The 13,732-nt window shown below is 49.2% G+C and overlaps 1 protein-coding gene across 2 annotated transcripts in view; it reads right to left on the reverse strand.

The window, feature by feature from the left end:
- Window positions 1-13,732, reverse strand: part of stxbp3 (syntaxin binding protein 3) — a 107,333-nt gene that overhangs the window by 66,948 nt on the left and 26,653 nt on the right. For both annotated transcript variants that reach the window (XM_085982438.1, XM_085982437.1), the window contains exon 4: window positions 12,774-12,850. In XM_085982438.1, the coding sequence (XP_085838564.1) occupies window positions 12,774-12,850 (77 nt within the window). The remainder of the gene's footprint in view (window positions 1-12,773; window positions 12,851-13,732) is intronic.

Here is a 13,732-nt window from a genome sequence, read left to right on the forward strand (position 1 = left end):
GTAGGGCAACCAGTCTTGGCCCGCGACTACCGAACAGAGAAATGGCAACCAGGAACGATATACACATGGCAGGGGCCACTAATGTATAATGTACACAGTGGATGTTGGGGAGAACATTGTGAGACGCCATGCTGACCAGATCCTAGAGTCACAGGAACGAGTCAACCCCATGTCTCGGCCATACGTACCTGGTGAGGAACCCGACGTACAGGTCGCATCTACCTCAGAAACAATAGCATTGGAAGCCGATGAATCAACTGACGACAGGGTGTTAGAATCGCCTCCGCACCAAGAGTGAGACACTCGGGAAAGGCGTTATCCAGAAAGAATCAGGTAGCCTCCCCAAAGACTGAATTTATAAATAGACTATTTTCAGTTAATGTTGCATGTTAAAAGTGTTAATTGTAATTAGTTTGATATTTAATTGTTAAATGACTGTTATGGTACTGTTAATCTAAAAGGGGAGGAATTGTAATGTATGTACCTTTAAGGGGGAGAACTACTTTTTACAGCTCCTGTATCCTGTAGTACCAGCAGTGACCACACCTGTATATAAACCCTGAGTAGTGATCTGTACAGTCAGTTGCAGTTTGAACCCTCATTCAGTCAACACCTGTTGATCGTTCCCTGCAGTCTGTTGTCTGATTATTGAAGGACACAACATTAAGATACACGGATATAACACATTGCACCTTATTTTTGTCTCCAGCTCAATTCCTAGCAGACGTACTCTGGTCAAATGGGAAACCTGGTAGTTGTACTCTATTAAAAATGTATTGCTTCAATATAACCACAGTGTTAAAATGCCACTTTACATAGCCAACATCGTTTACAGAAATACCCATTATACTTTTGAAAATTCAATGTTAACTATGGTCAGATCCTTTTGCTTAATCCAACAGATCACAGCTATCAGTCATAACAGTCACAGTCATCTCGAGATGGTACTAAGTTAGCTTTAAATTACAAGAGAAACATTTTCTAGTAGGCAAGTTGAATGTGGGAGCTTAACAACCAGTGCTAGAATTCAGACAAAGAAACAAATGCAAAAAGCAACAAACCAATTTGAAAAGATGGCTGCAAATTTAGAACATGAATTAAGTGTTCACTTGAGAAAAAAAAGACAGAACCTTATTCATAAGCGTTTGAGCACTGGTACCTTTTTAAAAAAAAATAAACTTTAGCTATAGATTAGGAACAAAGAAAGATTGCTAGAAATAGAAAATTCAAAACCATTTCGGTGACAACATAAAACACAAACAGATCCATGAAAAATGTTCCTAAAAAGCAGGCACATTGCAACTGTGCTCACAATTCACAATATGGCAAGTCCTCTATCCCATCATGGGGAGGTGCTGAGCTCCCCACAGGGTGTCAGGTAAGGAGAACCACAACACTCACCACACCCTGAAGCCTCCCTTGCACCACACCTAGCAGCTTGCCATAGAATAGCAGAAGCAAGGACATAGGAGAAGGCTATCATGCACAGACGATGCAAGACATAAGCAGAAGAGAAAAATGGTGCACCATTCGACCGGTTTCTATCATGCTCCATTTGTAAATCAGCAACTTGGTTGGGAGAGAAAAGAAACTATTTTGAGAAGTGGCTTTGTACAGGTGTGTTTTGTGAAAATATACCAAGTGTAAACAATCAAGATACATGAAATGTGGAAAGCTAGCCTGGAGAAAGCCAATGTTAACTTCCAATTAGAGTGGTAGAAAAGTATTAGCAATTACACCATGCAAACATTGAGCCTTGGTACTTCTAAAGGAAATGGGACAAATCACAAAACTGCAGGCAGTCATTGGACACATCAAAATCATGCTTCATTTCACCTTCCCTTATACAATACAATACAATACAATAATACAATACAAATCGCTTTATTGGCATGATAAGGTACATCTTATGTTGCCAAAGCATCAAAATACATTTATGGTTGAACACATAAACGCGGTTCCATTCATACAGTGTATAAACAGGTATATCCCTGAGTTTATAAATATATTTTCGCCTTGTTTATATATACTCTTGTCTTAGTTTACTGGTTGTCCCTCTGTTCATGGCAAGCTGTAACATAGTGTGCCGCCAGTGTTACACAGCTTCTCTCCTCCCCCAGTAGGAATGGGAGTTTTTGGTTGTCAGTCAGATTTCTGAATTCAGGGCATATTTGTGAGAATTTTTGATAGAAATTCTCTCTGATGCCCTGATATTTTCCACAGGCTGTGAGGAAGTGCATCTCTGTCTCAACTACTCCCTGACTGCAGTGAGAGCATATCCTGTCTTCTCTTGGCAGCCTGGTCTGCCTGTGTCTGCCTTTTTCGATCGCTAGGCTATGTTCGCTAAGTCTGTACCTTGTCAAGGTTCTTCTCAGTTTGTTATCCTTTACCATGGTCAGGTAATCAGCTATGTTGTATTGTCTGTTTAGGGCCAAGTAGCAATTGAGTTTGCTTTGGGTTTTTGTTGTTTCTGCCCAATATGAGAGATATTTTTCCTTTTGCTTAGCGACGATTGTGTTGGGTCGAATTCTTTGTGTTACCCTGTCACTGTCCTGGGGCTGGTTATTGTTAGTATTGTTATTAGTTACTTTATTGAGTCCCAGGACTAGTTGACTGAGGGTATTCTTCTTTATGGTCAGCTCTTGGCATTTCAGGGCGTCGTAGTGATAGCATTGGGGGTTGCTCATTTGTAGGTGATTCCAAAATTTGGTGGCTCTTTTTTGGATAGTGATTATTAATGGGTATTGGCCTAGTTCCGCCCTGCATGCGTTGTTTACTGTTTTCCTTTGAGTCCGGAGGATACTTTTACAGAATTCCGCATGTAGGATCTCAATTGGGTGTTTGTCCCATTTTGCAAAATCTTGCTGTGTTAGTGGTCCCCAGACCTCACTGCCATAGAGTGCAATTGGTTCAATTACTGATTTGAAAATTTTGAGCCAAATGCTAATTGGGATTTCTATTTGGATTGATTTTTTGATGGCATAGAAAGCCCTTCTTGCTTTCTCTTTCAGTTCATTCACAGCCAGTTTGAAGTTTCCCATAGAACTGATTTTTAAGCCCAAGTATGTGTAGTGAGTGGTTTGTTCAATTTTGGTTGTTCCTACTGTGAAATTTATTGTGGGTCCATGTTGTTTGGATCTTTATAATGTAGGTATTGCCCAACTCTTCCAAAACATTCTAAATGATGCAGCTAGATGCTTATCTAAGCTTGTTCTGTATTAAACACTGAACAGTATGAAGCAACAGAGCATCAGCTTCACCAAAGCTACAGAAGAGGTTGCATTTGGTACCGATATGGACCACGACTCCCGAAACGTACTATCCACACGTAGCTCTCAGCCTCGCGGATGCACAGCAGTGACTGCAGCCGCCGCTCAAGCTCCATAACCCGGTGCTCAAGCTGCTGTAGCTGGCGACACTTCCTGCACATGTGGTCATCCAGACCATGGGAGGTGTCCAAGACTTCCCACAGGGCACAGGATGTGCATTCCACGGGTGTGAGCTGCCCTGTCATACCTCTAATTAACAGACTATTGTGGCGACACGCCACCACGGGACATAATCCGCTCACGGCGGCACGGACAGTTTAAGCAGACGCCCCCAGCCGGGGGCCCTTTCCTCCAGCAACTTGTTTCCCGCAGGGACAGGCTGCCGGGAGCACTTCCTGTCTGGGGAGTATTTAAGTGGTTGCGCGGGCTTTTCCAGTTTCTCTTTGCCATGATGTAGATTAAAGCAGTTGTGCTTCACCAACTCTGGTCTCGACTCCCACGTTTGCCGCGGTATCTCAACACTGGTGACCCCGACACTCAGGACGAATCCTAAGCTAGCATGGCAGATACAAACGCAGTCACGGTTAAACTACCGGACTTTTGGGAGAACCTGGCAGAGGCCTGGTTCGTTCAAGCCGAGTCCAGATTCCGGCTGAGAAGCATTACAGTCGATGCCACGAAGTACGACTACCTCGTCGCCTCTCTCACCTACGCCACAGTTCCCAAGGTTTGGGCAGCGCTGCAGGATCCACCAGTGGAAGGCAAGTACGAACATCTGAAGGCCGCGCTTCTTAAAAAATTTCAGGCGCCCTCTTACCAGCGCAACTCCTCGACCTCCCAGGCCTTGGTGACGCTTCACCGTCGGACCTGCTTTCCCACATGCTGTCCCTCTCGGACGACAAAAACCCCGGCGCCCTCTTTCGCACGCTTTTCATTCGGCAGCATCCGCCCGCTCATTGTGGAGTCTGGCTCTACGGACCTGAATGAGGCAGCCGAAAAGGCCGACCGGCTGCTCTCCGCGCAAACCGCCCGCGACGTCGCGCCCGACCTCACGGTCTACCCGGCCCACTAGGCCCGACCGCCCTTCCACTCCGGGTCACTGCTACTACCACACCCGTTTTGGCACTAGGGCCCAACGCTGCACGCCACCGTGCACTTTCAAACCCACCCCCCGCACCGGCCCCCACGATGGCCGCGGGGCAAAAGGGGCCCCTACTGTACGTCACCGACGACAGCACCAACCGCCGATTCCTGTGCGACACAGGAGCCCAGCACAGCATCACCCCCGCCTCTGCCCTCGAAATCCAACGCGGCGCACGGGGTATCACGCTGGCCGCAGCCAATGGCTCTGACATCCGCAGATACGGCACCCGCATGGTCACGCTCGACCTCGCAGGCTGCCGCTACGAGTTCCTCACAGCCAAGGTCCTCTGCCCACTCCTCGGCGCCGACTTCCTACGCGCCCACGGCCTCCTTCTCGACATTCCGAGGCACCGCCTCGTCGACATCAACACTGTGGCCCCCATCCCTGGCGCATTCACCCCGGCCTGTTCGGCCGGCCTGACGACCTACTGCCTCGCCAAAGCCACGGACGACTACTCGGCCCTACTAGCCGAGTTTCCCGCCCTCACTAACCCGACCTTTTCAGCCAAAGCTGCCAAACACGGTGTGGAGCACTATATCCCCACCACCGGCCCCCCGGTCTCTGCCCACGCCCGCAGACTCAACCCGGCCAAGCTGGAAATCACGCGGGCCGAGTTCACCACCATGGAGCAACTCGGCATCATCCACCGCTCCAGCAGCCCTTGGGCCTCGCCCCTCCACATCGCCCCCAAGCCCGGCGGAGGCTAGCGCCCCTGCGTGGACTACCGCCGCAACGATGCCACCACCCCCGACCGATACCCAGTGCCGCACATCCAGGACTTCTCGGCCCGACTGGCCGGACGAACCATCTTTTCCAAGGTCGACCTGGTGCGCAGTTACCACCAAGTCCCCGTACACCTCGCGGACATCCCCAAAACGGCCGTCATCACCCCATTCGGCCTGTTCGAGTTCCTGAGGATGCCCTTCGGCCTCAAGAATGCAGCCCAGCCTTTCCAGCGCCTTATGGACTCAGTCCTCTGGGACCTGAACTTCCTATTCGTCTATCTAGACGACATTCTCGTGGCCAGCTCCTCCAAACAGGAACACCTCGAACACCTTCGCATCCTGTTCGGGCGCCTAGGCCAACACGGGCTCATCCTCAGCCCGGCGAAGTGCCAATTCGGCCTAACCGAGATCGATTTTCTCGGTCACCACATCACCCCTGCTGGGGCCGTCCCCCTGCCCAACAAGGTGCGGGCTGTCCAGCAATTCCCCCGCCCCAAAACCATCAAGGGCCTCCAGGAGTTCCTCGGGATGGTGAGCTTCTACAACAGGTTCATCCCCAGAGCTGCAGCCCTCATGAAGCCCCTATACGACTCCCTCCGAGGTAAATCCGGCAAGATGGCCGTAGCCTGGACCACTGACACATCAGCCGCCTTCGACGCCACCAAAAACGCGCTCGCCGACGCCACCCTGCTCGCGCACCCGAGGGCCGATGCCCGGGTCGCGCTCACTACCGACGCCTCCGACCACGCGGTCGGAGCCGTGTTCGAGCAGTGGGTCAATGGCGCGTGGCAGCCACTTGCCTTCTACAGCCGCCAACTGCGCCCCCCGGAGGTCAAATACTCTACTTTCGACCGAGAGCTCCTCGCGCTCCACCGGTCAGTCCGCCATTTCAGGTTCCTCCTGGAGGGCCGCCCCTTCACTGCGTACGTGGACCACAAGCCGCTCACATACGTGATGGCCAAGCACACCGAACCCTGGTCCGCTAGGCAGCAACGCCAGCTCGCGGCCGTGTCCGAGTTTACTACGGACATCCAGCACGTCTCCGGTAGAGACAACGTTGTCGCCGACTGCCTTTCCCGTCCCGCCATCTGCGCGAATCACCTCGCGGTCGACTACGCGCAACTAGCAGCGGCCCAGCTCACGGACCCAGACCTCCTCTCGGCGGCTACCAGCCTGCCAGGGCTACGCCTAGCCAAGGTCGCGCACGGGCCCGAAGCCACGGCAGTCACTTGCGACGTCTCACTCGGCCAACCCAGGCCGGTCGTCCCTGCAACCTGGCGCCACCGCATCTTCAACGCGCTACACGGGCTCTCCCATCCGGGTGCCCGCGCATCCGTCAAACTCCTCTCCCAGCGCTTCGTCTGGCGCGGCCTCAGCAGAGATGTTCGGACTTGGGCCACCTCCTGCCTCGCCTGCCAACGGGCTAAGGTACAGCTGCACACAAAAGCACCCCTGGGAGACTTCGAGGTACCCAGCCGCCGCTTCGACCACGTACACGTCGACATAGTCGGTCCTCTGCCGCCATCGCAAGGCCAAACTTATCTCCTCACGATGGTCGACCGCTACACACGCTGGCCTGAGGCAGTGCCGCTGACCTCCACCACCACAGCCGACATCGCCAAGGCGTTCGTTAACACCTGGGTCGCAAGGTTCGGCGTACCAGCCGACATAACCTCCGACAGAGGCGCCCAGTTCACCTCCGAACTCTGGACGGCCACAGCACGCAACCTCGGGGTGACGCTCCACCGAACCACGGCGTACCACCCGCAGGCCAATGGGCTGTGAACGCTTCCACAGGTCACTCAAGGCCTCACTCCGCGCCAGCCTGCAGGACAGTACCTGGACTGACCGCCTACCGTGGGTGCTACTAGGCCTACGCACCGCGGTCAAGGAAGACCTCCAGTCCTCGGCAGCGGAGTTAGTCTACGGACAACCGCTGCGCGTACCAGGCGAATTCCTCCCGGAGGCTACCACGCCTTGGTCGGCCGAACAGCAGCGGCTCAACTCTTTCTCTTCCGCTCAACAGTTCGCCCCACTTCTGGTCAACCGACACGGCGAACTCGCACCTCACGTCCCGCCAAACTTACAGCAGGCGCGCTTCGTCTTCGTGAGACACGACGTGCACCGCGGACCCCTGCGACCCCCGTACGAGGTACTACAAACCGGGGACAAGGTCTTCAAGCTGCGACTCGGCGACAGGGTCGACACAGTCTCCATCGACCGGCTCAAACCAGCACACACAGAACCAGGGGAACAGGTCCCCGTGGCCCGACCTCCAACTAGAGGCCGTCCCGCCAGCAAGCCAGCACAGCCGGCGGCGAACCGCCCGGCCCAACCAACTAGACCGGCGACCACTCAGAGCCGCTGCGGCAGAACCATCAGACCACCGTCACGACTCGTCCACTCCTCCTAAGCGGATTCTGGGGGGAGCTCTGTGGCGACACGCCACCACTGGACATAATCCGCTCACGGCGGCACGGACAGTTTAAGCAGACGCCCCCAGCCGGGGGCCCTTTCCTCCAGCAACTTGTTTCCCGCAGGGACAGGCTGCCGGGAGCACGTCCTGTCTGGGGAGTATTTAAGTGGTTGCGCGGGCTTTTCCAGTTTCTCTTTGCCATGATGTAGATTAAAGCAGTTGTGTTTCACCAACTCTGGTCTCGACTCCCACGTTTGCCACGGTATCTCAACACTATTTACTATCCTAGCTGGAATAAACTTAAAAACTTTAAGCAAGCCAAGTAAAAACACTTACTAGATACTCACCAATCAGCTCCCTCTTTTTGAACATTTAGTTTTTAATCCCGGCTCTTAATTTAAACCAATGCCCAAGATAAAGAGAGAAATACTGATCAACCAATCACTTCCCTGCTTTCCTGTGATGTCACTCCTTGTTTTTGTTGCCAGGTCCGCTGCCTCCGCTCTCGGGCCTCGCTCTTTATATCCTCAGGCTCCGCTCTCACTCCCTCTCATGTCCGCTACCTCCATCTTGCTCACCAACCAGTATTCGGCGCTGAGTACTGGTGAGGGGGATGGTTCCTCTGGGGAGTGCAGCCAGAGCCAAGTCCACAGCACCATGGAAGGCTCAGCTGCACAGGCAGGGGGGGGGGGGGGGGGGCGGGGGCGGGCGGGGAGAAAGAGAGGGAGAGCAATAGTGATAGGGGATTAAATAGTTAGGGGAGCAGAAAAGGCGTTTCTGCGGCTGCAGATGTGACTCCAGGGTGGTATGTTGCCTCCCTGGTTCCAGGGTCAAGGATGCCACTGAACGGCTGCAGGGCATTCTGAGGGGGTAGGGTGAACAGCCAGAGGTCATGGTCCATATCGGTACCAACGACATAGGTAGGAAGAGGGATGAGGTCCTGCAGGCAGAGTTTAGGGAGCTAGGAAAGAGGTTAAAAAGCAGGACCTCAAAAAGGTAGTAATCTCCGGATTACTACTAGTGCCACATGCTAGTGAGTACAGAAATAGGAAGATAGATCAGATGAATGAGTGGCTGGAGAGATGGTGTAAGAGGGAGGGCTTTAGATTCCTGAGGAATTGGAACTGTTTCTGGGGGAGGTAGGACCTCCGCAAGCCAGACGGGTTGCACCTCAACGGGAACGGGACCAATATCCTCGTGGGAGGGTTTGCTAGTGCTGTTGGGGAGCGTTTAAACTAACTTGGCAGGGGGATGGGAACCTAAGTATAGAGTCAATAGGGAGGGAAGAAAAACTGAAATTGGAAAACAAAAACGTAGAAAGTAAATTGGAAGGACAGAGGAATCAAGGGCTAGATAGTAGTCAACAAGGAGGTATGCCTATACTAAATGGTATATACTTCAATGCAAGGAGTATAGCGAACAAGGCAGATGAGCTGAGGGCACAGGTAGATACTTGGGACTATGATAATGGCCCAGAACTTGGTGTCGGGGGCTTGCCGCGCGTGCAAGCCCCCGATGTGCGCTCACACTGCGCGCCGACATCTGAAACCTGGCCCGCAGTGGATTTCCTGTCAGTGGCCCGGTTCTGGTGTCGGCGCGCTGTGCTAACTTGACCCAGCGGCGTAGTTAGTGCGATGTGCCGGCTGGGATCAGGTGAGCACTGTTCAGCCAATCAGGGGAGGGGAAACTTCATTCATAAGTTTGAGTGTAAGAACTGTCAAACTCATGAGAAGTACTGCACCCCAAAACACTACTTAAACTTTAAATAAAATTTTAAAAAACATCCCAATCATTAAATTAAGTATAAATAAGTTTAAAAAAATAATTTAAACAATAATTTTTTTTTGAAAAAAATAAATTTTTAATAAAAAGGGTCTAAAACTAAACTTACCTTATTGTAGATTCATTAAAATAATAAACCTGTGGAAAAAAAAAATTCTAAATTGCACTAAAACACCACTTACCTGTAAAAATAAATACTTACGTGTGCTTTTTACAAGCGTAAAGACCGGAGGCCTTTACACATGCGCAAATCCCCCAAAACAGAGGAAATCCAAGACGCACGCGCTGCCCCCTACAGCGCACGCGCTAGCCTCTTCACCTCTTGGGTTAGAGGAGAGGAAATGCCGGTTTTCAGCGCATGCGCTGTGTATGCTGAAAACCGGCATTTCCTCCGGCCAGACGCCTGATTACCCCTTCCGTACTCACGCGTTTGGGGAGGAATTCCTGCCCCATTATAGCTATTACAGAGACGTGGTTGAAAGAGGGGCAGGTATGGCAGCTCAACATTGGTTACAGGATTTTCAGATGGGAAAGAGGGAGGTAAAAAGGGAGGGGGGTGGTGGTACTGATTAAAGAAACTATTACAGCTGTGAGGGATGATATGTTGGAGTGATCAAACAAGTCCCTATGGGTCGAATTGAAAAACAAAAAAGGGGCAATCACACTGCTGGGAGTGTACTACAGACCCCCAAACAGTGAGAGGGAGATAGAAGAACAAATATGTAGACAAATTTCTGAGAAGTGCAAAAACTATAGGGCAGTAATAGTAGGGGATTTCAACTACCCCAATATTAACAGGGATAAAATTAGCGTGAAGGGTATAGAGGGTGTGGAATTCCTAAAATGCATCCAGGAGAACTTTTTTAGCCAGTATGTAGCAAGCCCAACAAGGGAGGGGACGTTTCTGGACTTAGTTTTAAGGAATGAAGCTGGGCAGGTAGAAGGCGTATCAGTGGGGGAGCATTTTGGTGCTAGTGACCATAATTCTGTTAGATTTAAGGTAGTTATGGAAAAGGACAAGGATAGACTAGGAATAAAAATTCTAAATTGGGGAAAAGCAAATTTTGCTAAGCTCCGAGGGGGTTTAGCCATAGTGGACTGGAACCAGCTACTTGAAGGTAAATCAGTGTCAGAGCAGTGGGAGGCATTCAAGGAGGAGATCCGGAGGGTTCAGACCAAATATGTGCCTTAAAGAAAAAAGGTGGGACTAACAAATCTAGATCCCCCTCTAGGGACATATAGGGTAGGATAAAGAAAAAAAGGGGGGCGTATGACAGATACCGAGGGCTAAATACTCCAGAATCTTTAGAGGAGTACAGAAAGTGCAGGTGCAATTAAAATGGATATTAGGAAAGCAAAGAGAGAGCATGAAAAATTCTTGGCAAGTAAAATCAAGGAAAACCCAAAGATGTTTTATAAATATATTAAGAGTAAGAGAATAACTAAAGAAAGGGTAGGGCCTATTAGAGATCATGAGGGTAATGTGTGTGTGGAGGCGGGAGACATCGGTAGGGTTCTTAATGAATACTTTGCATCTGTTTTCACGAAAGAGAGGGGCAAAGCAGACATTGCTATCAGGGGGGAGGGGTGTGAAATATTAGATGAAATAAACAGTGAAAGTATTAAGGGGATTAGCAGCTTTAAAAGTGGATAAATCCCCAGGCCTGGAGGAAATGTATCCCAGGCTGTTAAGTGAAGCAAGAGGAAATAGCAGAGGCCCTGACCATCACTTTTCAATCCTCTCTGGCTTCAGGTGTGGTGCTGGAGGACTGCTAATGTGGTACCCTTGTTTAAAAAGGGAGAAAAGGACCGAGTAATTACAGGCCAGTCAGCCTAACCTCGGTGGTGGGAAAATTATTGGAAAAAATTCCGAAGGACAGGATAAATCTTCATTTAGAAAGACACAGATTAATCAAGGATAGTCAGCACGGATTTGTTAAGGGAAGGTCGTGTCTGACAAACTTGACTGAATTTTTTGAGGAGATAACAAGGAGGGTAGATGAGGGTAGTGCGATTGATGTAGTGTATATGGACTTTAGCAAGGCTTTTGATAAGGTTCCACATGGCAGACTGGTCACAAAAGTTAAAAGCCCATGGGATCCAGGGCAAAGTGTCAAGTTGGATTCAAAACTGGCTCGGAGACAGGAAGCAGAGGGTAATGGTTGATGGTGTTTTTGTGACTGGAAGGCTGTTTCCAGTGGAGTTCCGCAGGGCTCAGTACTAGGTCCCTTGCTTTTTGTGGTATATATCAATGATCTAGACTTGAATATAGGTGGTATGATTAAGAAGTTTGCAGATGATACTAAAATCGGCTGTGGTTGATACTGAAGAAGGGAGCTGTAGACAGCAGGAAGATATCAATAAATTGGTCAGGTGGACAGAACAGTGGCAAATGGAATTCAATCTGGAGAAGTGTGAGGTAATGCATTTGAGGAAGGCTAACAAGGAAAGGGAATACACATTAAATGGTAGGACACTGAGTAGTGTAGAGGAACAAAGGGACCTTGGAGTGCATGTCCACAGATCCCTGAAGGTAGCAGGCCAGGTAGATAAGGTGGTTAAGAAGGCATATGGAATGCTTGCCTTTATTAGCCGTGGCATAGAATACAAGAGCGGGGGGGGGGGTATGCTTCAACTGTATAAAACACTAGTTAGGCCTCAGCTAGAGTACTGCGTGCAGTTCTGGTCACCACATTAACAGGAAAGATGTGATTGCACTAGAGAGGGTACAGAGGAGATTTACAAGGATGTTGCTGGGAGTAGAGAATCTTAGCTATGAGGAAAGACTGGGTAGGCTGGGTCCGTTTTCCTTGGAACAGAGGAGGCTGAGGGGAGACCTTAGAGGTGTATAAAATTATGAGAGGCATAGATAAAGTGGATAGAAAGGTCCTATTTCCCTTAGCAGAGGGGTCAAAAACCAGGGGGCACAGATTTAAAATAATTGGTGGAAGGTTTAGAGGGGATTTGAGGGGAGATTTCTTCACCCAGAGGGTTGTGGGGGTTTGGAACTCACTGCCTGAAAGGGTGGTAGAGGCAGGAACCCTAACCACATTTAAAAAGTACTTGGATGTGCACTTGGGATGCTCTAACCTGCAGGGCTACAGACCAAGAGCTGGGAAGTGGGATTAGGCTGGAAAGCTCTTTGTTGGCCGGCGCAGACACGATGGGCCGAAATGGCCTCCTTCCGTGCTGTAACTTTCTATGATTCAGTTTAACAATAAATGAGGTTCAGTACACAAAACAGGTGAAGACAATTTTCTCTTTTCCATCTATGATCTTACAACACAATTGCAGAAATACTTCCCCCCACCCCCCATGTAGAAATTAAAATGTTCACAAGAGGCAGTGAAAAGAAATCTTCTGAGTTATAGTTCTATAATACTGTACCAGAAGCACACTTTACTGAGAGTTTTCTTAATTTATCCTGAAAATTATACCTTTTCTGTTGGAGTAATGAAGTAGATAGCCTTCACGTTTGGAACTGGCTCACGGTTCTTGTATAGGTCTTCAACAACTGTGAACAGAAACGGTCAGAGTACAGATCGTGGTTCTAGAAAAATCATATGCAATATTTACATCATGAGCAGATTTACAATTGTGTGCCAACACAAATCTTGTGAAGTCACATGTAGACAGTTCCACCTGAATCTCTGTTACCATCACCCAGTTAGTAACAACGGTGAGTGGTCAGGAGGAGATGACAGAATTGGCACCTTCCCATGGTACAGTACCCTCTTAACATTTACTGTGGCTGCTCACATATGAAAAATGGCCACTTGGGAGAAGTACCCAATAGCTGTCAGTGTCCAAAGGGCCATACCCCAGCACGAATCACCACCTCCAGGAGAGCAGAGGAGGAGGACTGGAATGAATTAATATGCAGCCGTAGTATTAACTGCACACACAGTTAAAACAACGGGTTCCAAAGAGAATTTTATATTTGTATCCCCACCTTCATGGTGTAAACAGAGCATACAACTCAGAATAATGGAACAAACAATTTATTTCATTCATAAGGATAGACCAACTCATCACTTGAGTTAGTAGATCATTTAAAGGAATAAAATGGACATCCACAGCATATCTTAAGCGGGAAAGAACATTTAGGGAGCAATTTGTTTCCCCTCATGTTTGTGATTAAATGAAGTTTAATCATTTAGATTTTTATTTTTAACCACACACATCAACCAGACAACTGTTTGGGAAAAGCAACATTCACACACCTGGGAGAGAAGGGCATTTATATAGCATCAGGAGCATCTCAAAACAATTTGTATACAATTAATTACTATGACGTGCAGTGACTTGCTATGTAGTCAAATGTTGCAGCCATTTTGCACACAGCAAGGTCCCACAAACAGTAATGAGATGAATGACTAATTAATCTATTTTTGTT

The sequence above is a fragment of the Somniosus microcephalus genome, chromosome 3 (genome assembly GCF_052327205.1).
Source record: "Somniosus microcephalus isolate GS21.2 chromosome 3, FLI_Smic_1.0, whole genome shotgun sequence".
Lineage (NCBI taxonomy): Eukaryota > Metazoa > Chordata > Chondrichthyes > Squaliformes > Somniosidae > Somniosus > Somniosus microcephalus.